The following is a 27,879-nucleotide window of genomic DNA, read 5'->3' on the forward strand; positions in this document are numbered from 1 at the left end:
TTTTACTACAAAAACGTTATTACGTAGGTCAAAATTTTTGACGTAAGAGAACTGTCAAAACATTAGAATGTGACTTTTCATTATTGGCATGTTTATAATAAACATGGCGATAATTAAAAGTCACATTCTAATGTTTTGACAGTTCTCTTACGTCAAAAATTTTGACCTACGTAATAACGTTTTTGTAGTAAAAATACTATATACTATTTTTTCTATGATCATTCACAACAAAAAAATATATTCAATTTTATTAATTTTGTAACACAAATAAATTCAGTAGTTTGTCAGTTTGACGGTTTGTTTACATATTGAGAACTGTCAAAGCGTATGTATATGACTCGCCATTGGTCACTGCGCGTGTACCACCTTTATCGCGAATGCCATATCGCGATTCTATTGGTTAAAAATCTGTATCTTTATGAAAATCTGTATCATAATGAAGTTCATTATGATACAGGTAGTAACATCATAATTGATATATTATAGTATGAGAATAGAAAAAATATTATATTACAATACGTTGCTAAAGAGTTCTAAAAACAAATGATTTTTATATAAAAGTAAACTAAAAATCTAAAAATTCAAGGAATAAAGCAGAGAACACAAAAAATCGTCGATATAACTTAATTAACCTATGAAATACCAGTAGTGTCAAAATTTAATAAATGTCGTTGGTGTCAAAATTTGATAACAGTGGAGTAAACTTGCCTGAGGTTGGACCAATTACAAACAAGCACTACGGCGCAGTAAATTTGAATGAATACTCTTGGTTTAAAAACAGACCATAGTCATGCTTAACTTTAGACAAAAATTGATGTTTCATTGTAAATCTAACATTTTTCTGAGACTTTTTGTTTTGTAGGTGGCGGTTGGTACCTTCTAGCCATTCAAACGCTAACAGCTCTATGTTTACTCGCTTGGGGTGTACTTTCAACCTTCGTATTGCTCTGGATCATCAACCAGTTTATAACGATCAGAATGGAAGTTCATACCGAGCTAATGGGAGCAGATATCACCGAACACTTGGTCAAACATGGACATGTAAATATTGTTAGTGTAGTAGTTTTACACCACCACAATATCGGTAGTATTGTTGATACATTTTTGCTAAAAAATAATTTTATTTTATTACTTCATTTATCTTACTAGTCATTTTGCCTGGGACATCCAATTAAAGTCACTATACTAAATTTTTTCTAACTTCCTCCTATTTTATCATATCCCCCTCCAAATTTTTTCTGATTTCTTCAATTTTATTATGTCTCCCTCTAATTTTTCAATTATTTTGTGCAAACCTGTTGTTCTTCCTTAGTCTCCAGATCTCGATGTAGACGATGCTGCACCAAGTCATTCTCCATTCTACTGGCTAACTCCTCTTGAGTTTCCTCATATTGGCATGACTACTATAGAAGTACTGAATCTTGGTCCAGTTAACTTTTACCGTCATCTTACAATGATCTTCGTGTCCTCTGTGAAGCGGATTCTCGTTACTGCCCACTTAATCTATGTAGCTTCAGAACTCCATTCTTCTTAGTTTTTTCTTTCCGCCTTTATCTTTTTCATCTTTACTCAGATTTGAGTACCTGAAACTGTCTTTTGGTCCTTTTCCTAGACGAAAAGAAGGTAAATACGTGGCCAAAGTGTCCTTTATTTGCTTTCTTCTATATTTGTCGTCTCGTGTGCTTATATATTGTAGAAGCCAGAGATACGGGATGCAGCCAGAAAGCGGTTTCTTAACGAAAAGTCTTGGATTTAAATTATTGTTTATTATTTTATTTCCATTATTCTAATTGTATAAAAGTAGCTTTTGCATCTGGGGCTTTTCGTCTTCCTCGTATTACGAGAGATATCGCTGTTTTGCGTTTTAAAAGGTGAATTCATTGCATCGCGATGTTTTACCTTAAATCCCAGGCAACCAAGTGACGTCATATAACGTTGAGGAAACGTCAGTTTTTGGTTGAATATAACACGTGTTTGAACATTACGTCATATAGACGTCTTTTGTAAATGATTTTAAATACGTAAGATTAATGACGTTAAAATTACGTTTAAAAAACGTTTTAATTTTAGACAGCCTAAGTCTGACATCACAAAATTGGGAGGAGCTTGCTTGTTTGTATTGACTCCAAACAATTTCGTTTATGTATAACGCTAAATATTCATAAGAAATTTCTCATTTATTGTTTACGCGGTTTGTGTCTTGTGTGATAAAATGACTTTTCATTTAGATATATAGTTGAAGAAACGTGTTAATTAAGAGATTTTTATGCGTTTTTGCTCAGTGAGTTAGTTTAATGCAGTAATTCTTCTTGACAACTATTTGAGGTTATGTTTATTGGTTTTTAATTAAGCGTTAAATGAAAATATTAAGACAGCTTTAAATTAAGTTATTAAATACGATGGATAATTTGTCAATAAATTATTTATTAGTTTCATATAAATGTTGTTTCAGTTTTGACACAGTAGTAGGTATATATAACTAGTGAAAATTCTATAATACGAGAGCTGGTACAATCATGCAGAATCAATGTTGCTTCTAGCGCACAAGCGATCTTAAACAAGTGGTAGTATATCTTCGACACATGAGAAGTAGGCCTATAGGTTTCATGTTACCTATTTTTATACTATTTTGAAACATCTGAAAGAGGTCACTTTTTGAAAGTATTAAAGACGTGATTTTACCGACGCATAAAGGTCGTCATCTTTTTGACGTTTGAAAATCGTCACGATCTCAACGTGAAAAAAACGTAGATACGATTACGTTTTTAAATCGTCACAATTATGACGTCAAATCGATGAGACAATACATGTGATTTTCAACGTCAGTACTACGTCATAGAAACACGTCAATTGGTCATTTTTATGATGTGTTATCTACGTTATAAAAACGTCGTTTGGTTGCCTGGGATAGGCAGGGTTGTTGATATTTGTTTCAGAGTTGTGACTGCATAGCTTCACTGAAGATGCATGGGATGCTGAAATAGCTATATGGAGATGGTGGTCCATCTCTGAATCAAATGAAAACAAAAACTGCCTTTATCTTAGTTTTTTATTTTACTGAGCTCTAACGTCCCTTATTCGATCATTCCTAGCTTCCTTTCGTTCTTCATTATTATATTTTTTTAGATCACACCATTATTCCTTTACCATTCTTCTGCGCGAATTCTATATCTAGGTACTTCTTTTTCTTCAAGTGCCCTGTCCATTGCGAACGTTGGCTATTAACATGGCAATTCTGATCTTGCTTGCGGCATTTCTGAATAGTTCGACTGAAGTTAGTCCTGTCGCCAGGGGGGGGTACAACCGCCTCCTGCATTCAGATGGACTTACCCAAGTTTTTTTTTATGTATTTTGGTCCGTAGAACACGAAGTTTTTGGGGAACAGTTGATCCGGATGTCGATTAGATTGTTATAAACAAAGAAGTTGAGGAATTACATAACAGCGATTTCTCGCAAAACAAAACATTTTTTCTATTTTTTGGGCCATTCTAACCAAAAAATGTTCCTACAAGTTTTTTCGTAAGATGCATAGTTTTCGAGATAAACGCGGTTGAACTTTCAAAAAATCGAAAAATTGCAATTTTTTAACCCAAATAACTTTTGATTAAAAAATAAAATGGCAATTCTGCTTACCGCATTTGAAAGTTTAAGTCAAATTATACACGTTTTGAGTATTTGCATTGCTAAAAATTTATTTTTTTATTGTGAAAAAATCTATAAACACATAGTGTTTCCCTTGCCTAATACATGCGTTTTAATGCATTCTACGTAGAAATAGACTCGCTTGCACTTGTACCTACTCTAGCTACTCGTTCGATTTTAAATGAGAAATCATTGAAAACATCACTCAAGCACTAGGTGTTTATAGCTTTATTTAACAATAAAATAATACATTTTTAGCAATGCAAATAATTAAAACCGATATAATTTGACTTGAACTTTCAAATGCGGAAAGCAGAATTGCTATTTTATTTTTTAATCAAAAGTTATTCGGGTTCAAAAATTGTACTTTTTCGATTTTTTGAAAGTTTAACCGCGTTTATCTCGAAAACTATGTATCCTACGAAAAAATTTGTAGAAACATTTTTTGGTTAGAATGGCCCAAAAAATACAAAAAAATGTTTTGTTTTGCGAGAAATCGCTGTTATGTAATTCCTCAACTTCTTTGTTTATAACAATCTTATCGACATCCGGATCAACTGTTACCCAGAAAATTCGTGTTCTACGGACCAAAATACATAAAAAAAACTTGGGTAAGTCCATCTGAATACAGGAGGCCGTTGTACCCCCCTGGCGACAGGACTAAGTGAGCCCGAACCATTTCCGCAGATTTTGGAGCTATGAGTGTCTTCTCCTGCCTAGCCCTCGCTTACTGTCTATTTTCCCTTAGACAATCAATTGCAGTAGACGGTACGTATCGTATCTCAATATGTGGCCTAGATATTTAAGTTTTTTTATTTAATTGTGCTCACGATTTCTTCTTCTTTTCCGATTCTGTGGATTACCTATGTTGGTGACATGTTCAGTCCAGGATATACGAAAAATGCGTCGGTACACCCACATTTCGAATGCTTCTAGTTTTTTCGTTAGCATCTCTGTCAGCGTCCAGGCCTCCACACCATATACTGAGACTGAGATCGGAAAAATATAGCATTTAACTAGACGTAGTCTTAGGGGAAGAGATAAATCATTGCCTATGAGGAGCTTATGCATATTGTTAAATGCTGTTCTAGCTCGTTTTATTATCGCCTTAATTTCTATGCCCTGTTACCAATTTGCTTATCAGCATCCATTTTGTCTTCTTGAAGTTGAGGCCCAAGCCTCTTCGCTAACGGAATTAACCCTTTTCATTGCCTGTTGTAATTCATCTATGCTACTGGTAAGGATCATCATGCCATCGGCATATCTTATATTGTTGGTTAACTCACCGTTTATTTTTATTTTCCATATATTTTTTAAATATTTCCTCGGAATATATATTCAATAGGAGTGGCGGATAAGATACACCCCTGCCGGACACCACTTTTGATTTCCACACTTTCAGTAAGTTCGTTGACCATTTTTGCTCTTGCTGTTTGTCCCAGTATAGGTTTGCCACAATCCGAATATCCTTGTCGTCAATACCTGTCTTTCGCAGAATATCGATTAGGTACTTGTTCATGATTGACATTGTCAAATGCTTTTCTAAAATCCACAAAGCACAAATACGCATCCTTATCAACGTCTCTACACCGCTGTATAAGCAACTGGAGAGTGAAAAGTTTATATTTACAGACTGTTATTTTATATAAATAAATAATATAAAGTACTTAATTATTATTTTAGGTTGGTGTGTCACGTGCAGTGTCAGCCTTTCGGCCAGTTTTCGACACCAACGACATCGATCAACTTAACACAGTGGGGATGAATCCGGAACATCACAAGCACGTGGATGCTGTCAAGAACATGGCTAGGAAGAAACGTTACCGCCTGTCCAAAATCCTGAGAGATATAACTAAAGACAGAAATATGGGTATCAACGTAGCAAGGAAGTTGTTCCCGAAGAAATCACATAGCACCAAGCAGCCGATGACTGCCTCTGTGGTACATAATGGGACAGAAGTGAAGAGCTCTCAACTGGCTTGGGTATATTAGGTTAACTTATCTTATTTTTGTAGTCATTTTTATTAAATACACTCATAAACCACGAAAAAAATCAACATGCCCTCCATGTAGCGCGATATACTGATTCCACCACTCTGTTGTTGCTGTAGAAATGCGACATGATGCATAGTTTTTGTTCTGCTTCATTTGTGACCATTTTTATATATCAACGTGGTATGAAGTAAACACTTCTGTTGTATATAGGTATATGAATTTATTAAAATTCTTAAAATTTATCCACAAGGGAGTGGATGTACAAAACGTTTTCGGTCAAACTGACCATCATCAGTGTAAACGTCTAGTGTACAAGTAATTGTAACTAGCCACTTCAATAGGTATAAAAACCTCTAAATAACATGATTGCTACATTATATGCTATATAGTAGTCGACATTAAGTCGATGTCTTAAGATTATGAATATCACATGTGGATGTATGTCATCCTTGCTCGGAAATTGCACAAGGTTGTTGTGATCAGGTGAGAGGTTTACAACCAACTGCAAATTAAGTTACAACCAACTTAACTTGCAGTTGGTTGTAAACCTCTCACCTGATCACAACAACCTTGTGCAATTTTCGAGCAAGGATGACATACATCCACATGTGATATTCATAATCTTAAGACATCGACTTAATGTCGACTACTATATAGCATATAATGTAGCAATCATGTTATTTAGAGGTTTTTATACCTATTGAAGTGGCTAGTTACAATTACTTGTACACTAGACGTTTACACTGATGATGGTCAGTTTGACCGAAAACGTTTTGTACATCCACTCCCTTGTGGATAAATTTTAAGAATTTTAATAAATTCATATACCTATATACAACAGAAGTGTTTACTTCATACCACGTTGTTTTATCGAAGGTATACAGCCAACTACAGGGTTTACCCTTTTTAAAATTTTTATATATATTCTTCTTTAATTGCACCAATACAGTTATCTAACATACTGTCAAAGTACTTTTCAATTTATTTTTCACATCCTTTTTGTGAAATAGTATTTTATTATTCGTCTGAACGACTGTAACTGATAAATTAGTGGTTCCATTGTACTCAGATCTTGCAAAATATGACGTTTAGAGATTGGTACTCTCTAAATAATAGGTGCATATTATTATTGTTATTAGTTACGTCATCTAGTTAGACACTTAGTGATGGATTTCTTTATTCAACTCATTTCCAGAAAATTAAATAATCATTAGAACATTACATATAAACAACTATTTTTTTAGGTTCCCATCAAAGAATAAGGCGTTGACTTCTCGGGAAGAATGTCATCACCATTCTAGAACAAGAAGCTTCTGATTAAATTGTATTTCAATCCATCCAAACCTCAAAACTGTCAAAATTTGTAGTGATTATAATTAATTAAATAAACACACTTGTTATTAATTCATTTATTTAGTCCACTCTGGTTTCTACAAAATTATATCCTTTTCAGCTCCGGTGACGTATACGCGCGTCCAAATGGCATTCAAACCAGGTTAATTCTGAAGCAGTACAAGAGCTAAGGTTGGAAATATTAAAGCGGAGCTGAAAGGGTTAAACAACTAACATTTTTTAAGGTACAAGCCAGGAATGGGGCACTGACTTCTTGAATATGGCAGTATCTTGATCATAAATGACGAATTGAGCCCAGAGATATATCTTTGTAGAGCGTGTCCATGTGTCCACACCAGGAACCTGTTGAAATATGTAACAATTATAATCGCAGGTCACATTTACCATTTTCAATGTGTTAGATACATTTACAAAACCTAATTTATTATATTTACAAAAAGCGATTAGTAGTATACCGAACAATCTGTTCCATCATCACCAATTTAAGTCACTGGAGGTAATGGTTCAGATGCAAATCAAATAGTTCACAAGAATTTTCTATTATATCTTTGGGATTGAGGAGGATTGTCCAGATCGTGGAGTAGGATCGGTGCATTGTTTGTCTTGAAGCCGGCTTTTTTTGTTACTTACTTCCTTTGATCTTTCAGCTTCCAGTCTGCCGATGTCTTTCTACTTTTCTTTCATCTTTATTTGTCATATGTCAGTAGTAAATGGTTTCTCGTCGTGTCTCGTTATATTCCGTTGTATCTCGTAGTATAATTTAAATTGGGCTCCACGTTGAGCGCCAATTTAGTATAGCCCCAGGTTGGGCGCCAATTTAGAATAACGGTCGGAAGGCAGAAAAGTTATAGGGACTAAAAAGAAAATATCAGGACAATAATTATCCTTATGTGGACCAAGGGGTGACTTCAGATGGCAATAATTCGATCGTATATCAGATACGAAGATCTCGTTACTCAGGGTCGGGGGACTTATTAGGGAAGGTGTGGATATGAAGAATAGAAAAATAATATATAAATCACATATTATAGAAAACTATTATTTAATTGTTATTGTTTGAATTTGGGGGAGATTTGGAGATATGAAACTATTGTGTCTAGGCAACAAAAACTGTCTACATGTACAGGGTTATTCACTATATTTAGACCCCCCCCTGTAAACTGCTTTATTTACAGAATTAGAAAAAAATGTAACATACCAAAGTTATTAGATTTCTAAAATATGATTTTTTGACATATATAACATAGGTACTAGTGATGGCATCCACCTGGGCGTGATGACGTAATCGACTATTTTTTTAAAATGAGAATAGGGGTCTTGTGCTAGCTCATTTGAAAGGTAATTCAATTCTCTATTCAGTAATATAAACATTAAGATAATTATTTATACAGGGTGTCCAAAACTTTTTTTAAATTAAATTAATTGACACAGAAAGGAGAATGTGTGTAATTTATTTAATTTAAAATACATTTTACTGCTGTTAGAAAACAAAAATAAAAGTTTATTGCACAAATAAACATCACGCCCAAATAGATGACGTCACTAGTACGATACGTATGTCAAAAAATCATAATTTAAAAATCGAATAACTTTTGTATTTTACATTTTTTCTAATTCTGTAAATAAAGCAGTTTACAGGGGGGTCAAAATTTAGTGAATAACCCTGTACATATAAAAGAAACGTAGTTATAGGGTGTAAGTATACACATCCTTCCCACATAACACTCAAGGACTAGCGCAGATGTGTACAGGCTGACACCAAAAATTTAAAATTCAAGATAAATAACCACGGACCGGAAAAAATGCAATATTATAATGTTTAATACTTGTCACTTTCGGAATTTTGGCGAAAAAATTATTCGTTACTCAATTTAAACTATATGTCAAAAATAATACGCCACAACGCACTGCGAATCAAAACACGAAATGAACTTCAGATTTTATAAAAAATATTAAAATCTAAATTTCTGTACCTGATTATCCCCCTACAAAGAGCAAACAGTTTTACAACCTATGTCAACTAATTGTTGTCCTACCGACCAAGTTATATTAGGGATTAGTCGACTTAAGTCCCAATTATAGATAATAGAATCAGAATATTAGACCGATGCCACATTATGCGTTTTGACCGGATGCGTTTCCGCCGCATCCGGTGAAAACGCATAGTGTGACAGATCGGTCCGGTTGCGTTGGAAACGGATGCGTTTTGAGTCATCGGTACGCGCTTACAAACTGCACCAGACTAAACGCATAGTGTGACAGGTCGGTCCGGTTGCGTTGGAAACGGATGCGTTTTCACCGCATCCGGTCAAAACGCATAATGTGGCATCAGCCTTACCTGACTTAAACATTTTTCTTAAGAAATGGATTATACACAGTTATTGAATTTACGACTGATAGTTTTTTAATTGGAGGTGAAAGTGAACCTTTGAGATTTAAAATATCGAATTAATGCAACTTTTCTGAATTTATCAAGAAAAAATGCAAAATGTTTAAAATGTTTGAAAAAATGCAACATTTTCTAATTTATCAAAAAAAAAATGCAAAAATATGCAAAAAATGCAGATTGCATTTAATCCGGTCCTTGTAAATAACATACTACATCGTCAGTCACCATTTGCCAAAGCTTTTCCATCATTCTTACTTCAATCCATTTTTAATTCTTCTATCATAACTTTCTACTTACACTAAAGGGAATGAGAGCGGATTTAGGCAGCTCTTTTTTACCCCTCTACTCCTTCCTTTATTCAGTTGTCTCTCACTATCGCTTTTAATTTGCCCCAGTTTTCTTTTCGTCATATTCTTCATTTTGCAATCCATGATAACTGGTTAGTTACTATCTGATCTATTCTGTCCCATCTAAAACCAATTTTTCTCATCGAAGTTTCTTCATTTTATCTGTGAATATCATGATAAACGTATATAAAGAAAACAGCTGTTGAATTGAGGTAAAAAGCTACAAGAACAAACACAAATACAATAAAAAGAGTAACAAAATGGCATATAGAAAAAGAACGTGATCATAAATATAGTATGCGGCAAAATAAACAGTACTGGAAGGAATATTGAAATGTTTATTGGAATGTTTATGTTTATTTATACAGGGTGTCCCGAAAAGATTGGTCATAAATTATACCACAGATTCTGGGGTCAAAAATAGGTTGATTGAACCTCACTAACCTATATACAATAGTGCACACAAAAAAAGTTACAGCCCTTTGAAGTTACAAAATGAAAATAGATTTTTTTTCATATATCGAAAACTCTCAGAGATTTTATATTGAAAATGGACATGTGGCATTTTTATGGCAGCAACATTTAAAAAAAAATTAAAGTGAAATTTGTGCACCCCATATAAATTTTATGGGGGTTTTGTTCCCATAAACCCCCCCAAACTTTTGTGTACGTTTCAATTAAATTATTATTGTGGCACCATTAGTTAAATACAATGTTTTTAATAAAACTTTTTTGCCTCTTAGTACTTTTTGATAAGCCAGTGTTTATCGAGATATTTTGAATATTTGTCGAATCCACCACATATTTGTATATGGTTAAGTACGATTATAGAGGCCTGTTAATAATCTGAAAATTTATTTATAATTTACATTTTTAGGTATATTTTGAAAAAGAAGCTCGATATCTCGATAAAAGGTGACTTATAAAAAAAAACTAAGAGGCAAAAGTTTTAAAAACACTGTGTTTAACTAATGGTGCCACAATAATAGTTTAATTGGAACGTAAACAAGCATTTAGGGGGTTTAAAGGAACAAAACCCCCATAAAATTGTTACGTAAATATATTGAAAAAGAAGCCGCATCTCGATAAAAACTGGCTTATTGAAAAAATACTAGGAGGCAAAAAAGTTTTAAAAATGTTGTGTTACTAATGGTACCACAATAATAAATATATTGGAATGTACACAAAAATTTTTGGGGGGGGGGGTTAAGGGAACAAAATCCCCATAAATTTTTTATGGGGTGGACAAATTTCACTATAATTTTGTTTTAAGATGTACCTGCCATAAGAGTGATACATGTCCATTTTCAATAAAAAATCTCTAATAGTTTTCGATATTGAATAGTTCCAATAGAGCATTTGGAACAACAGGCACTCACAGTTTTAACTGGAGTAATGCCAATGCATTTAGAAACACAAAAAAGAGCATGTAATTATTGGCTAAAAAAAGAAAAATGTGAAAAAATAATACAAATAATAGGATTAGACATAAGAAATAAAAGAGAATTAAAAGAAATAATAAATAGAAAAAGACAAAATGAATGGGAAAATTCCACAAAATCTAGACGTTTATACAATTTTATACCAATATTACAAAACATTCAAAATTATTTTAATCCAAAACAAGGTTTAGTACACTTTTTAACAGGACATGGACCGTACCCAACATATTTGGAAAGATTTGACTTAAAAGATGATGCATATTGTGAATGTGGAGAACTAGGTACACCAGAACATATAGTGTTACATTGTGAAAATACTATAGAAAATGAAGAACATAGAGAAATGAGAAGAAGATTAGAAAGAATTGAAATAAGAGATATATTACAAAATGAAGAATGTTTTGGAATATTAAACAATCTAACAGAAATAATATCTAAAAAACAACAAGAAATTTATAATAATAGAAGAAGACAACAAATAATCCAACCTTGATGAAGTTGAGTAAGATAAAGTTAAAATAAATAAAATAAAATATAAATTCAAAAATAGATATTCACAATTATGATAATAATAATTCATTATAAAATAAATAAATAAAAATAATAGTTCAATAAATTATTCATTAAATTAAAAAAAAAAAAACTACCAACTCTCTTCTGAAAACAGAGGGACTGTCTTTATAACTTAGAAGGGAGTTGATAGTACCAAAAATATTTTAACAAATATATATTGTTTCTTTAAATTTGTTAAATGTATTTGTTAAATGTAATTAGTAGACTATGGCAAATTATTAATTGTAAAAATAGATTTAGTAGTTTAGTAAAAAATGTATAAATATAAAAAAAAATATCTGTAATCCCATCAGGAAAAAACGACCTGGATTAGTCACTAGAGGCCAGGTCATATGTATGAACAATAAATAAAATAAAAATAAAAAAAAGTTTTCGATATATTGAAAAAAATCGATTTTCATTTTGTAACTTCAAAGGGCTGTAACTTTTTTTATGAGCACATTTGTACTAAGGTAAGTTAGGTTCAATCTAACTATTTTTGACCCCAGAATGTGTGGTATAATTTATGACCAATCTATTCGGGACACCCTGTATATCTAGTATACATGATATAGCCTTCTCGATAAAACAGATGTTAAAGCTGCCTGTGGCACAAAAAAATATTTAATTCTAGTCCGCAATTCCGGAATGTCAGACGGTGGATCTGTCTGCCTCCTTCAACATTCTCTATATGTACGCATCAGGTGGCGTTAGGGCTGGTGAGTAGCGATCTCCAAAAATGATCACGCAGTATTCGAAGAGACTTCCTTGCCATGTGACAGGTTGCCTCGTCTTGCTGAATCCATTGTTGATTTTAAGCTTGGACCGTTTTCGCGACATTTTCCGTATGACCGAAAATAGTAGGTACTCCACGATAAAAAAAAATTCTGCAAAACTGAGAACCATTCTGAAGCATCTAACATTAACACGAGATTCACATACGTTATAACGACATTAGGGAACCATTCAGTACGTTTCGGCACATCATCATCATTCTCTTTGCCTTGTCCCTATGCGGGGTCGGCTTCCCTAATTGCATTTCTCCACATCTTGGGTCATATCAATGTTAATCCCCTTTACCAACATGTCCTGCCTTATCGTCTCCCCCAGGTCTTCTTTGGTCTTCCTCTCCTACTCTTTCTAGGAATCTGCACTTCAGCTATTCTTCGTATTGGGTGATTAACGTCTCGACGTTAAACATGATCAAACCATCTTAACCTATGCTCTCGCATTTTGGTATCGATTGGTGCCACACCTAGACTTCCCCTAATACCTATACTCATTTCTAATTTTATCCTTCTTTGTCACTCCACTCATCCATCTAAGCATTCTCATTTCCGCCACTTGCATTCGTTGTTCCTCTTTCTTTTTCACTGCACAACATTCAGTTCCGTTCATCATAGCCGGTCTTATGGCTGTTTTATAGAATTTTCCCTTCAGTTTCATTGGAATTTTTCTGCCACACAACACATCACTCGATTCTTTCCACTTCATCCATCCAGCCCTAATTCTACTGCAGGCACCTCCATCTATTTCTCCATTACTCTGTAATATCGATCCTAGGTACTTAAAACTATTGCTTATTACAATCAGTTCCCCTCCAAAGATACCATTTTATTTGTAGTAAATCCATCTTTAAATGAACATTCCAAATACTCTGTTTTTGTCCTACTAAGTTTTAAACCTTTTTCCTCCAGAGATTGTCTCCACTGTTCCAGTTTGTGTTCTAAGTCTCTTTCACTATTTCCTACTAACACTACATCATCAGCATACATTAGGCATCATGGAATGCTACCCTGTAGTTTCACTGTTATCTGGTCCAAAACTAATGAGAATAAATAAGGACTAAGCACCGAGCCTTGGTGCAATCCTACTTTCACCTGAAATTTATCAGTCTCTCCCACACCTGTCCTAACACTAGTCGTTACTCCCTCATACATATCTCTCACAATCTTTACATATTCGCCAGGGACTCCTTTCTTATTTAGTGCCCACCACAGAATCTCTCGAGGAACTCTATCATATGCTTTCTCAAGATCAATGAATACCATATGAGCGTTGGTCTCTTTATTCCTGTATTTTTCCATCAGTTGCCTTACAATGAAAATTGCATCTGTTTTTGATCTGCCCTGCATAAAGCCAAATTGATTATTATCGAATATTTCGGTTTCTTCACGTATCCGTCTATCAATTACCCTTTCCCATATTTTCATGGTGTGGCTAAGTAGTTTTATAGCCCTGTAGTTTGTACATTGTTGTATGTCTCCCTTGTTTTTGTAGACAGGTACTAATACACTGTTTCTCCATTCGTCTGGCATTTGTCCAACTTCCATAATTCTATTAAATAGACGTGCTAGCCAACTTATTCCTGTCTCTCCCAATGCTCTCCATACTTCCCCAGGAATATCATCTGGTCCGACTGCTTTTCCTTTCTTTATTTTTTGAAGCGCTTGAGCCACTTCCTCGTTTGTTATTCTGGTAACCATTGCTGTTACTGTCTCCGTTAACTCGACAGGCTGTCTGTCAAATTCTTTATTTAATAAACTGTCAAAATACTTTTTCCATCTCTTTTTGACATCCTTTTCGTGATTTAGTATTTTGTTATTTTCATCTCGGATACATCTAATCTGATTAAAATCTCTTGCTTTCTTTGCCCTCTGTTTGGCTATTTTATATATCTTTGCTTCGCCTTCCCTGGTATCAAGTTGATCGTATAGGTTTGAATACGCTTCTGCTTTAGCTTTTGCTACTGCTACTTTCGCTTACTTTTTGGCGACCATATAGTTTTGAAGGTCTATGTCCGATCTGGTTTCTTGTCACTTTTTATATAATTTTCCCTTCTCTTTTATTTTTCCTTGTACTTCATTTGACCACCACCAAGTATCTTTATCCTCAAATTTCTTTCCTGACGTTTTCCCAAGTATTTCAATAGCCGTCTCTCTCAATAATATTGGCCATTTTTCTCCAAATTGTGTTAGGGCTTCCTTTCATGTTCCAACATATTTTTTCTACTATTCTTTCCCTAAATAAACCTTCTTTCTCTTCTTTTAGCATCCACCACTTGATTTTTTGTGGTCCTCTCCGATATTTTTGTTTAGTTTCGCTTTTTACTTCGATGTCCAGAACAAGCAGCTTATGTTGTTGGCTTACTGTCTCACTAACTATTACCTTGCAGTCCTTGCATTCACGTATGTCTTCTTTCCTTATCATGAAGTAGTCTATTTGGGATTGATGTTGTCCACTTTTGTAGGTAATAAGTTGAGTTTCTCTCTTTTTAAAGAATGTGTTAACAATCGCCATATCCAGTGCTGTTGCTACGTTTCGGCACATGACACATTTAAATTTGAAGCATAAGCATTTCAGTACTGTTCATTTTGTCGCATTCTGTAATATCGACGAAAAGTTTCAAAGAGACGGAACGAAAATACTTACATGTAACAATCTTCAACGATTTCCTTATACTCTACATTACTTCCTAGAAATCAAGTAAATTGTATAGAAATAACATTAAAAAAACTCAATTAACCACAAAGGACATTTTCAAATATTTGTAACATATTATTTATAGAAATATTAAGAAAAATTGAGGAAGTCAACGAAAAAAATGTATTCTTAAATATATACAATAATTCTTCTTTGTTAGTTGAGCTAAAATGCATGACCGTTTAGCCATCGGAAACTTCGCCTGACTTAAGTTCAATGTGCTATATATTCCAAAAATACATCTTCTGTTGATCTTCCTCGGTTTTGTACAGTGTCGCCAAATACGAAAATCAAGTTACCTTCACCTGGTCAAGTACCTGGTCAGTACCTGATCAGTACCCAACTTACCATTGATGACGTGCAAGTACGCACTGGCAGAGTCCAGATTGGACGGACTGCAGGTGTAGTTGCCAGCGTCCTCTGGTCTCGTACGGAATATCGTCATGGTGCTGATAGTAGTGTCAGTGCCCTTCCGCGACATACGTATGTCGATGGCACTTTGGTCGTACTTGAGCACCCGCTCTCCGTCGTGGTACCAGAAAATGTAGGCGGGTTCTTCTAGGGACTGTGTGATCACACACTTGAGCTGGACTGTACTGCCACGTTTCACGTAGATATCCGATTCACCTTCTATTTCGATCTTCGGAACTGAAAATACAAGATAATAAATTTTTTGATACAGATTACAGATACTTTTGGTATTACTTTTTAGACTTAGGGTATATGGCACCTTTAAACGACTATATGACGTATGGGTACCTTTAGCTAAAAAAACTTGCTAGTCTTCGTCATTAATAGCTTTTTGACAGACTTTTCTTCAAATTTAAAATAAAAAATAGTATAACACCACCTATTCTAATGCATTCAGGAGCATTCAGGAGTGATGTGCGCGCTAAATGAGCGCGGCAAAATAACGCAAAAGATGGAAAACATACATAATATATTGCGAAACAAAAAGAGATGAACCTAGTGAAGGTGGAGATTATCTTTATAAACGTACAAATTAACATTACATTACATAGTTTTCTACCTTTAGACGTATCAGAGGAGTATGACAACTGTCACTGTGACGGTATAATTTTATAAAATACACCTGTCACAGACGTCCAAAGGTGGGAAACTATGTAATGTAATGTTAATTTTTATGTTTATAACAATAATTTCCCCCTCCACTAGTTTTATCTCTTTTTGTTTCGCAATGTATGGGCTCAGACCATTATCCACCACATTATCCCTAACTTTCATTTTTGTTACAAATTATTAACAGAAAGAAGTAAGTCAGAAATACAATATTCTTTTTTTGGACTATAAAACTGAAGAACTGTGGCAACTTTGAATGCGCATTCCTATTTTAACCGTACTGCACTTCCAGTGTGAATTTCACAATAGATCTTCCTGTCCACGCTCACATTATGTATGTGTTTTAATGTTGATTCGATGTAAATGAGTTCTAAATATACCATGTCCTTTTCTCATTCTTATTATGTTCTATCAATGTGTCTTCTATCAATATATGGAAACTTTTTAAACCATGGTGTATCCTGGAATAATTTTTGTACTTTTCCATACCATTTTCCTTTCCCTGACTTTCAATTTTGGGAGTATGTCATTATAATTTATTTTTATATTAGCAGGGATTTTGAGACTATTTTTATCTATTTTCTTACCTATTTTCTTATATATTTTCTGATCTATCTTGTGTTTTTTCTCGTGTTATTATAACATAATATATGACATTGAAGTCGTTTTCTAATTTCCGTTTATTCTTCTTTTGCTTTCATATCGAAATGATTAATGAAAGAATACGCACCGTCCATAGAGTGCTTGCATCTGTTTTCCAATTTTTTAAAATCATTTCTCGGCTATTTATTTAAGTGATGTCGACGTTCTCAACTCTTTTTTTCGCCGTGTCCTGATTTATTTCTACACGGATGCGCTTCAGATATCCCTATCCCTATTTATTTGAAACGGTTTTAATTACGGAAAAAAATCATTTTTCACTTTCTGTTCCCGCTGATCTCTCTCGAAAAGGTAATTTAAAACATTCGAGTGAAAAACTCATTTAGATCGGTGCATTACTAAATTCGTAGTAGGCTTTGAATCGATTTTGTTGCCCAAATATCGGGAGCGTTTGGCAAATAAATTCGAAAACGGTAAAACAAAGAAAGAACAAAATTTTCTCTTTGCCGTTGATAGAAACTAGCATTCTAAAAACTTTAGGGACTTGAGATCTTTAAAAAAAAATCGATATTCTTTAAAATTATAGATGTAATATTTTTCTAAAAGAGGGTCTTATTGTATATGTTAAATAACAGGTTACAATATATATACCTGTCTTACCACACTAAGAATATCTATCTGTTTTGACAGTTGATCTTCGATTTTTATTTTGACTTCTTTAATAATTAATCCAACATTTTGCAAATATTAGATTAATTCCACGTCTTTTGTGTAATATTTGTTATATCAATAATAGAACGCTCAGCGATTTTGTCAGAATAAAAGCAAAACATGAACTAAATGTGTTTAAAATTTTTGGTTCACATTGATTCACATTTAGGGCAGTCAATGAGGGTATTTGGCTCCGAATTCCATCCTACTACATCGATTTACTTGATATTTTCACAGTAAGTAGGGAATAGCTTAAGAAACAAAGTCTACCCTATGACGATGTGCGCTTTTATCTTGGGGGTGGTTCCCACCCCCTTTTTGGGGGTGAAAATTTTTTTGGTTAAAATAGCCACGGAAGAGGCTATAGAACCTAATTCTAAGCAAAAATTGTTCTAATTAGTTTTTGAAAACTCAATACTTTTTGAGTTATTCGTGGTTGAAAATTGGCCATTTTTATTGAAAAATGGACACCTTTTCGGATGGATTTTTGCGAATACCTTAAAAACTATGCTCTAACAAAAAAACTATACAAAATATTTTTGTACCTTATAAAAAACAAAGAGGTTCGTTCCTTCATAAATCTTCTAGTTATAATACAAAAAGGATGTGGTAGGTGAGAAAAGTTTGTTTTTTTGGTGCATGCTCAAATCGGTGTATTTAACTTGAAATAACAGAGAAACGGTCGATTTTAGGTGAATACTTATAACTTTTGTAGTGCTTGAAAAGGCATTTAAAATGAGCCATATTAAATGCCGATTACATTCAAACTAAGCGAAATATGCTACAAAAAAATTAATGACTAATGTATTTTAAGAAGAAATGAGAAGTATATTTAACCACTCATCCATCAGAATTAAAATACATCGTTTTGCTTTTACAATACTTTTTATTATAGTGTTATTTCTATGTCCAAAAATTTGGACTGGTTTAAAATGAACGATTTTTGAAAAAAATAAGATCAAATTATACAGCGCATTTTTAAATTTTCTTGAAAATCTTCCTTTTTCTCCATGTAATTCTAAAATGATAAGAGATACGAAAAAAAGATACCACACAAAAATGTGGGGTTCTTTTAGATAAAAATTTAGTTTTTATTTTTCATTACTGTATCTCTTATCATTTTCAAGTTACATGGAGAAAAAGGAATATTTTAAAGAAAATTTAAAAATGCGCTCTATAATTTGATCTTAGTCTTTTTTAAAAACCATTCATTTTAAACCCATCCAACTTTTTGAATATAGAAATAACACTATAATAAAAGGTATTGTAGAAGGAAAACGATGCATTTACATTCTGGTGGATGGGGGTTAAAAGTACTTTTCATTTTTTCTTAAAATACATTAGTTATCAATTTTTTTTGCAGCATATCTCGCTTAGTTTGAATGAAATGGATCTTTAATATTGCTCATTTTAATGCTCATAATTGCATCTTTTCGAGCACTACAAAGGGTATGGATAGCATTATACACCTAAAATCGACAGTTTCTCTGTTATTTCAAGTTGGATATACCAATTTGGGCATGTACCAAAAAAACAAACTCTTTTTACCTACCATATCTCTTTTTGTATTATAAATGGAAGATTTGTGAAAGCAAGCGTACAAAAATGTTTTATATAGTTTTTTTAGTTAGATGCATAGTTTTTAAGGTATTTGCGGTAAACCGTTTGAAAAGGTGTTATGTTTCAATAAAAATGGCCAATTTTCAACCACGATAACTCAAAAAGTATTGAGTTTTCAAAAAAAAAATTATAGAATAGTTTTTGCTTAGAATTAGGTTCTCTAACGAATTCCGTATGGGCCATTCCACGAACATACGCCTATTTTGGATTACTTCGACAACGAGTATTTTACTGTGCAACATAAGAAGTACGAAAGTAAATGGCGCTAATAATTATTCCAATAAACAACAATGTAATTTGCAATTTACTTTCGTTCTTCTTATTTTGCACAGTAAAATATTCGTTGTCGAAGTAATCCAAAACAGGCGTATGTTCGTGGAATGTCGTATAGTTATTTTAACCAAAAAAATTTTCTCATCTGAGAAGGGGTGGGAACCACCCCCAAGATAAAAGCACACATCGGCATAAGGTAGACTTTGAAATAGGAGATAAGTAGAGGCTACTTCCAAAATTTCATTAAAATCCATGCAGTAGGATAGAATTCGGAGGTGTAATATCCTATTCGTGCTCCCATTGACTGGCGTAATTGTGAAAAAGTTGTACATTACATCATTTAAAACGTTTGAACTTACAACAATTGCCAGCCTCGCACAGGTGCTGTTATAATTCAATGCAAATGTCACAATAAAAATAGCACAATAATATAGTGAATATCAACCACTATTTGATCATATTCCAGTGTTACAATAAAAATTATGAAACATTTTACACTAATATTATATAAATAAATGATTGTAGAAATATATACATAGCTTTGTTTTATAATTATTGAAATGTTTACATGTTGTATAACGGACTCTCCTTGTCAAGTAGACTAACTCTTCCAATTATGTCGTGTCGTGACGATTTGCATTTTACTATAGAGAAAAATTAATACCCCCTCCAGTATAAAAGCTTCGCTCCAATAAGTCAACAACGCAGCCATAATATCGGGATATCTGAGTGATACCTGGATATATAAAGTATGCGTAAGGTCTATACTAACATTAGTAACAGAAACAGGAGTAGAACTACAAAAATAAAAGTACATATTTAGAAACATAAGAAAAATTTCTCTCTTCGAGATACATAAGAAATGAGGATAAATAACAGAAACAAGAGTCCAGGATGTGATGAGATTGACACGAGTACGACAACGCAAATGTAGAGATCATGTCCACAGAATGGACCCAAGAAGATTGTGAAATGGCAAAAAAAAATTAATCTAATACAAAAACGACCACTAGGAACACCCCCAAGGGGTGGTATGACAACTGAACATCACAAGAGCCGGGATGATAGAATAAACAGGACCATATCCTACAAGAAGAAGAACAAGAAGAAAGGATATTGATAGAAGAAAAGAAAGTTTCATTAATAGTCGTAGACGGAGGAAAAGGTTGAGAGAAGACTAAGGGCTTGTCCATATGTGGGCGGTTTGCCAACGTCGACTGCGCGGTTTACCTGTTTTACTTGATCTCACCCTAATGCCGCCTTTGAAGTTATCATGGAAAACAGGAAAACCGCGCAGTCGACGTTGGCAAACAGCCCTCATATGGGCAAGCCTTTAAACAGGTGGAGATAAAATCACAGGAAGAAAGTCACCGGAGGCAATGAAAAAAAAAAACAGCAGAGAATGCTAAAAGACACGTATAAACTGTAAAACAATATTCAGAAACAAAGTTCACGTGATGATATGATGAGAATATGATGTAGCAGAGAATGCTAAAAGACACGTGTAAACTGTAAAACAAAATTCAGAAACAAGGTGCACGTGATGATATGGACACGTGATGATATGGATGGATTTCATTTTTCTTCAGTATTAGCACAAATCAAAATATTAAAAAGAAACTACTGGATGATATCATTTTTAGTCGTATAAAATCGAATAATTTGCTATTTTTCAGTACCCCTCGTATTAATTGCTGTTAAGCCAAGCGAACTAACATTTACACAATCTGCAAACTGACGTAATGGCCAATAAAAGCTGAAAAACTTCTTAAATTGTTTCGCACCCTTCTGCGTATTTTCAAAATTATGGTCTAACCTTGCTAAGTCGGTCGATGTTTAACATCCTAAATTTTACAGTTTGGTACTCTTAAAAAATTAGTAACCTAAAACGTACATATAAGTAAAATTTTACGGAAGGAACAAAAAAATGAGAAATATATCTAAGAAATATTTTGCCAAATTATGACGTCATAAATTGAGGCCATGAGAGCCAGAGTGGCCTAACTGATTTTAACGTTACTTTACATAATCAAAGAAAATTATCAGAAGCTAACAATGCCCGATTGTTTAAGTAGTTTTATGTTGATCAAGAATCATTATTGGTCAACATACAATTACTAAAACAATCGGACATTGATAGATTCTGATCATTTTCTTTATGTAAAGTAAAGTTAAAATCAGTTAGGCCACTCTGGCCCTCATGGCCTCAAATAATCCAAATCATCTTAAAAATTGATGATGATGATTGATTAGATTGATGATAATGATGATGGTTCATTATCTTATTTATCTATTAACTAATTATATTAATTTGATTTCTGTATTAGTTATGTCTAAACTTTTGATTTATAATATTTTATCATTTTGTTTTGTTAAATTAATAAAAATATTTTGGTTATGAGAATTTCTATATGGCCCATAGATCTTACGCTGAAACTGAGGTGAAATCGCTGGATGATGTACCTCATAACGCAATATTAGTGTACAATACTAAATACTATAGTTGATATGTTATTGTACTTGTTATCAAATTAACTCATAGAATATGTAATTCTGATTGTTATTAAATGCTTACAAAAAAATATATATATATGTAAGTATAAACCGTTGTAATTTTTACTGACATTCATTCTTCCTAGAAATAAGTGTAATTGTATTACGTGAGGGGAACGCTCACTTGTTTAGAATTAAAAACTATGTTTTAATGTGCAATTATATCATTCTAATTTAAATGTTGTGAACTATACAGGTACTTTACTCTTGATCGAAATTCATATTTTTTTATATACCTCGTATAAAATTAATAAAATCTGATATATGATAGTTGTATCATAAATCTTAGACCATGAAGAGCTTTTTATGAAGAATAACTTTTCTTCGTCAAATTAAAAATAAAAGAGTTATATAAATGAAAATGATGCTGGTATCCATAATTTAAGAAAAATCTTCAAATATTTTCGTTCCATTAGAAGGATGAACATTATATCAGAACATAATTTTTGAAGTTATACTTCTTTAGGCGCGACTGAGAGTAAAATTTCATAATACTGCGCGCATGCGCACACAGACAGTATGGCGTTTAGTTGCTATCTTTCAAGTTATGTATAAATATATCAGTGCAAGAAAAGGTGTGAAAAGAATATACTAGTGTTTTTAGTAAATATATTTATTATAATTTTTGTGTCTTTGGATTTGTCTTCCTCAGGAGTAAGATGAGTATTGTTAACACATTTTATTGTATATTTATAATAATTCACCTTACCTGTTTGTTACCGTGAATTGTCATTAGGTACGTCCGAACCGATATAGACACAGTCCTCGTAGCGTATTTGGTATAGCATTCGGCCAGAGATCGAGAGGTCTTGAGTTCGAATCCGGAGCAATCCTTACTTTATTTTTTTATTTTTTTGAAAGTGGTAAGCACAAAATTAGTTTGGTGTTTAAAAAAACTAAAACAAGCTGTTTAAAGTATATTTATTTTTAAGAAATCATATAATAGAAGTATAACTTCTTACGTGCGTACAAAGTACACACACATTCTTTTTTATTCCAAACAACACTTCATAATAACAATTTTCAATATTGTGAAATAAATAAAGATACTTTACTCTTTAGCAAAATTCATCTTTTTTGACATACCTCGTATATGGTTATAAATAAAGTTACATGAAGCATGCATGAAGCTTTTAATTATTGTCTTAATAAAGTAACCAATATTTTCCTTTAATTTGGCGAAAAATGTAAGTACCTATTGATGAAGTAAAATGTTTTGAATCGTCAAAAATAGATGGAAATGGAATAGTCCATTTATTATTAATTATTACTCCCGTTAAAGGGGAGGCCCTATCCTCGTACAAACCTTTTTAAAGTTATTAATAAATTACTGCTTTCAAAATATACTCAAAAATCTTATTTAATTTATATAATAATTAAATTCACTATCAAATGTCACTTATATTTCATTAATATCTAATTTAAAATTTAGTTTGATATCTTGACGAAGTGTCAAACTCAAATGTAAATAAGCTATGCTTTGCTTAACAAATTTAGATTAAAACTAGCCTACTAGCAACAATTTGAGGTTTTATGTTTATCTGTGTCGGCAGAAAATAAATATTTGAAGACGGATTGTGACTTCACATGTTTGACTTTGAGGTAGATTATCTCAAAGATGGTTAGATATATCGAAATGCCGTTTTAAGATTTGGATTCAGAAGATAAAATTACATGAGAATCTATCTGTAAATCGACTTTGCGACAGTGGCGGCTTGTCCTATGAGGCAGGTGAGGCAGTGCCTCACCAGTATATCAATCGACTATTTACGTTATTTCGTTGTTTTATAATCAGTTTTTTAAATATAATTTAGCTTTTTGAAATTTCCTAAATACCTTTATTTTTATGAAAAAAAATTAAAATAATCGGTACGGCCCTGACTCTTTATCTTATCTTATATATCCGTCTTCCACGTGCCATTCCAACTTTCTCAAATCATTACAGTTGAATCATGCCTCACACCATCTGCAACAGTATGCGACAACGCCAACAGTAAAACCGGCAAAATTTGAAAAATGTGCCACCGATTCTAGGAACAAAATTCATCCATCTTTGAGGCATGCCTCCGGCTCCGCGCAACGGAATAGGAATAGCCGAATGGGAATAGCCGAACTGAACCGACTAGTACAAGCACAAGTCGATTGTAGATCATAGCTTTCTATGTACGCGCGGTATATACGAATGGCTTATTATATTTTAGAAGTTTATGGATATGTATTTAAAACAGTGTTCATTTTAAATCATTGTTCATCATCATCTAATATAATGTTCTGAAGCTATTTTTTCTTTGTGGCATTTATGTAATTTATTATTCTAAATGAGAACTAAGATTATACAATTTAACTTAAAAAATGATTTTATTAACGTTTCCACTTTCACATCGGACGTTTACATACAAAAGTAGTTTTTAAGTGTTTCCAAAATGTTGTATGTTGTGGTTGTGTCTTTTTTTGTAAATTTTTTTTGAACATAAATTCAAATCAGAATCAGAGTGAGCAAAAGATTTAAGCGAATAATATTGCAACATGATTCCCACAGCCTTAGCTCATTCCCCATACCTTCCACGATTATCTTCCACGAAAAACTCACACTCTTTTGTTATGTAAAACTTGAAGTTTTCAATATGGAATTGGAATTCAAAATAACTCTATGCACTGAGGCTTGAAAGCATAATTCTTTGTAGGGATATTTTGAATAAAAAATTTTTGTAGATTATTTGTCCGGGATTTTTTGTGGGGATTTTTTGTCCGGGGATTATTTGTCCGGGGATTATTTGTCTGGGGATTTCTTGTCCAGGGATAATTTGTGAGGATTTTTTGTCCGGGATTATTGGTCTTAGATTCGTCCTAGCATTATGACGTCACAAAATCAACCTTCTGGCCATTAAAGAGAAGCTAACCATAATAATAAAATTCCTCAGGCGTAGTGTGCCTCACCACCTTATACTATCACGAGCCGCCCCTGCTTTGCGAATTTAAAAACGAAAAGTTTTCGTTGAAAATAGTATATCTACTGTTTTGCAAACATTATAAACAAGCGTTGAAAGGTAACAACAGTAACTTGCTGATTCAGCAATGTATTCAAAGCGGCCACGAACCTGACATTGGAATAAAAAAATTTAAGCAGACCGGAGAAAATAGAAATATTATTGTCGTAATTCTTCTGTATATTTAAGGTAAAGGCTGCCGTTTGGGTACTTTCACGATATAAGTTATCTCCTGCATAGCTTATAGTAACGTAGTGATTAATAAATAATGTAAGTCAATTTACTTACAATTATTTCTGGAAACCTTGTCAACGATCCAGACCGAGTTAATAGATCCTTTTAGACAGTGCCGGCGCTCGGGTATAAGGCGCCCGCCTGCAATACTAGATAAGGCGCCCGTCGGTTTAATTAGGTACCTATATTTAGATATTTTATCTTCTGGCAATGGTACAAAATGTAATTAGGATGTAAATATGTTATTTAATTCTTATTATCTAAAACAATTATTTTCCTTATTTAAATTTTTAATTTTAAATTTGGATTTTAAATTTTAAAATCCATAGCATTTTGAAAATGAGTGTTCGCCATACACTACGCATACTGGAGCCGTGAATAAAATTCTATTGCATGCAAAATTTTAAAAAACTTAATTTTTCTATGATTTTGTGTAACACCAGCAGAAAAGATGCTCATTTTGGCGCCCCACAAACAGGGGCGCCCGCCTGCAGTGCATCCCTTGCAGGCCCGTTATCGCCGGCCCTGCTTTTAGAGGACTTAAATTAGTATAAGATAAACCAATGGAATTTTATATACGATAGCGTGTTACGGCTGGTTAAGGTATTACTATACTACTGTATTTTAAATTTTGTCTATTATATCAATGGCGTATGCTACATAATACGTAGCTAAATTTCTCCGCTGAACCGCGATAATCTCTAACCAAATTATCTCTTATTAGAATCAGCCTGTTAGGATTCGAAATCAACCAAGTGAGACCCTATGTAACTTGCCCACCCACTCGTGCCGACAATGGCCTTGTACGCTCAAATTGATACCGGCTCTTTCTCCGCTAACAAATCTCCATAACTTACATCCATGATTACTAGGTAATGTGGAGTTAATGCTCGTAAAATGACCTAAGTTTCATCATTAATTTGATATGGGTAATATGGGATGCAAAGTAGAGATCCTCGTAAAATTCGTTCCGGATTTATTAGCCTAATTGATGGTGAAAATATAAGTTACGTTTAGTTCGCTTCTGTTTTAAAGTTCCGAACAAAGTTGGAGTTTTATGGTGAAGTGGATGCTTCTACTTTCATTACTGACTATTAAAAGACGACAAAATCAAAGAAAGAATGTACCTACCTAATTATATAGAAACATTCTTATATAGAAAAAAACATTCTTGAACTAATAGATCTAAATAGATCCATTGTCGTGGCTACCTTCTTTTAATGTGGGTTGCAATGCTGAAAATCGCGCTCCCACATTATTTGCTTAATTTTTTAGATGACCTGCCCCATAAAAGCAGAAAAATTTTATGCGGGGACTTCAACATTAATTATGCTGCTGCTTGTGCTACACAAATATCCCTGGTCAACATATTTGAATCATTATGGTCTATCAATGCACATTGATTCTCCTACAAGGATTACAAAAACTTCATCTACCATAATTGATTATATTGTCTCAGATTTCTCACCCCGTGATGTCTGCGCTACAACTGTTAATGCGGGACTATCTGATCATGAAGCAGTTTATACGAAGTTTAACATCTTTAGCAAGTCCTCCTCGAAAACTCGACGTTTAGGCAGGATTTTTTCCGGTCGGAACTTTCGTAAATTCCAAAATTTATGCTTAACCACTGAGTGGCACTTTCCTTCTATGGACGTCGATGATAATTTCAGTGATTTTTTGAATAAGCTAGTCTGTATCTTCAATAAAGCATTTCCTTTAATCACAATTAAGGAAAAACATCGCAAACCCTGGACTACCAAAGGTGTCCGCATATCAGCCAAAAACATGCGTTCACTACTGTATATCAAGTCTGTATGTCAAGACTACCAACGTCTCTGTTACTGAATATATCACCAAGTACAGGGCAATCTATTTAAAACTTATAAAATCAGCTAAAAAATTGTACTTTCAAAATCGTCTCAGAAGCTCTAAAAGTGTTGCAAAAGAAACTTGGTCCATAATAAACGATCTTCGAAATAAAACTCACACAGCTCAAACATTTTCCCTTCCAGACCCAGAAAATCTAAATGAATACTTTGTTAATGTGAGTAAAAATATAACATCAACTATTGTGTCACAACAAGATCCCATTTCATATCTCCCTAATGCAGGAAAGGTTTCGAATTCATTCTTTATAAGACCGGTTGATAAATCTGAACTGATCCAAACAATCAATAGTATCAAAAGCAAATCTTCCTGTAGTACCGATGACTATCCATAAAAATTTTCTCAAATCTCCCAGACAATGTGTTGGGAGTCCTAATCTCTCTAATTAATGATTCTTTTGAGAAAGGTAAATTTCCAGAGTGCCTAAAGACGGCCATCATTATTCCTCTTCATAAGGGTGGTGAAAAATCTAATGCCTGCAATTATAGACCTATTGTATTACTACCGGTACTCTCCAAAATTATTGAGAGACTCATAAGAGCCCGACTTATGTCCTTTCTCGTTGATAACAAGATTTTATCACAAAATCAGTTCGGCTTTTTAAATAAATGTACCACCGATGCCATGTTTTCTGTACTACATGAGGTTTATCAAGCATTAAACAATAATCTGCTCACTGCCACTGTTTTTTGTGATTATGACAAAGCTTTTGATTGTGTAAATCACGA

The 27,879-nt window shown here is 33.3% G+C and overlaps 2 protein-coding genes across 13 annotated transcripts in view; one reads left to right on the forward strand and one right to left on the reverse strand.

Annotated features, from left to right (window-relative positions):
- Positions 1–7,041, forward strand: part of LOC114326609 (putative ammonium transporter 2) — a 28,117-nt gene extending 21,076 nt beyond the window's left edge. Inside the window, exons 10-12 of one of the 2 annotated variants that reach the window (XM_050647773.1) lie at positions 863–1,050; positions 5,326–5,625; positions 6,882–7,041. In XM_050647773.1, coding sequence (XP_050503730.1) covers positions 863–1,050; positions 5,326–5,625; positions 6,882–6,899 — 506 coding nt within the window. In that variant the 3' untranslated portion in view covers positions 6,900–7,041. The remainder of the gene's footprint in view (positions 1–862; positions 1,051–5,325; positions 5,626–6,881) is intronic. The other variant, XM_050647775.1, reaches the window with a different exon arrangement.
- LOC114326616 (hemicentin-2-like) overlaps positions 7,032–27,879 on the reverse strand; it is a 1,177,760-nt gene continuing 1,156,912 nt past the window's right edge. For 9 of the 11 annotated variants that reach the window (XM_050647788.1, XM_050647781.1, XM_050647784.1 and 6 more), the window contains 3 exons: positions 15,552–15,851; positions 15,153–15,195; positions 7,032–7,332 (listed from right to left, as the gene is read on the reverse strand). In XM_050647788.1, the coding sequence (XP_050503745.1) occupies positions 7,200–7,332; positions 15,153–15,195; positions 15,552–15,851 (476 nt within the window). In that variant the 3' untranslated portion in view covers positions 7,032–7,199. Of the gene's footprint in view, positions 9,889–15,152; positions 15,196–15,551; positions 15,852–27,879 lie in introns of all 11 variants that reach the window. The other 2 variants (XM_050647792.1, XM_050647791.1) reach the window with 2 other exon arrangements.

This window comes from Diabrotica virgifera, chromosome 3 (genome assembly GCF_917563875.1).
Source record: "Diabrotica virgifera virgifera chromosome 3, PGI_DIABVI_V3a".
NCBI lineage: Eukaryota > Metazoa > Arthropoda > Insecta > Coleoptera > Chrysomelidae > Diabrotica > Diabrotica virgifera.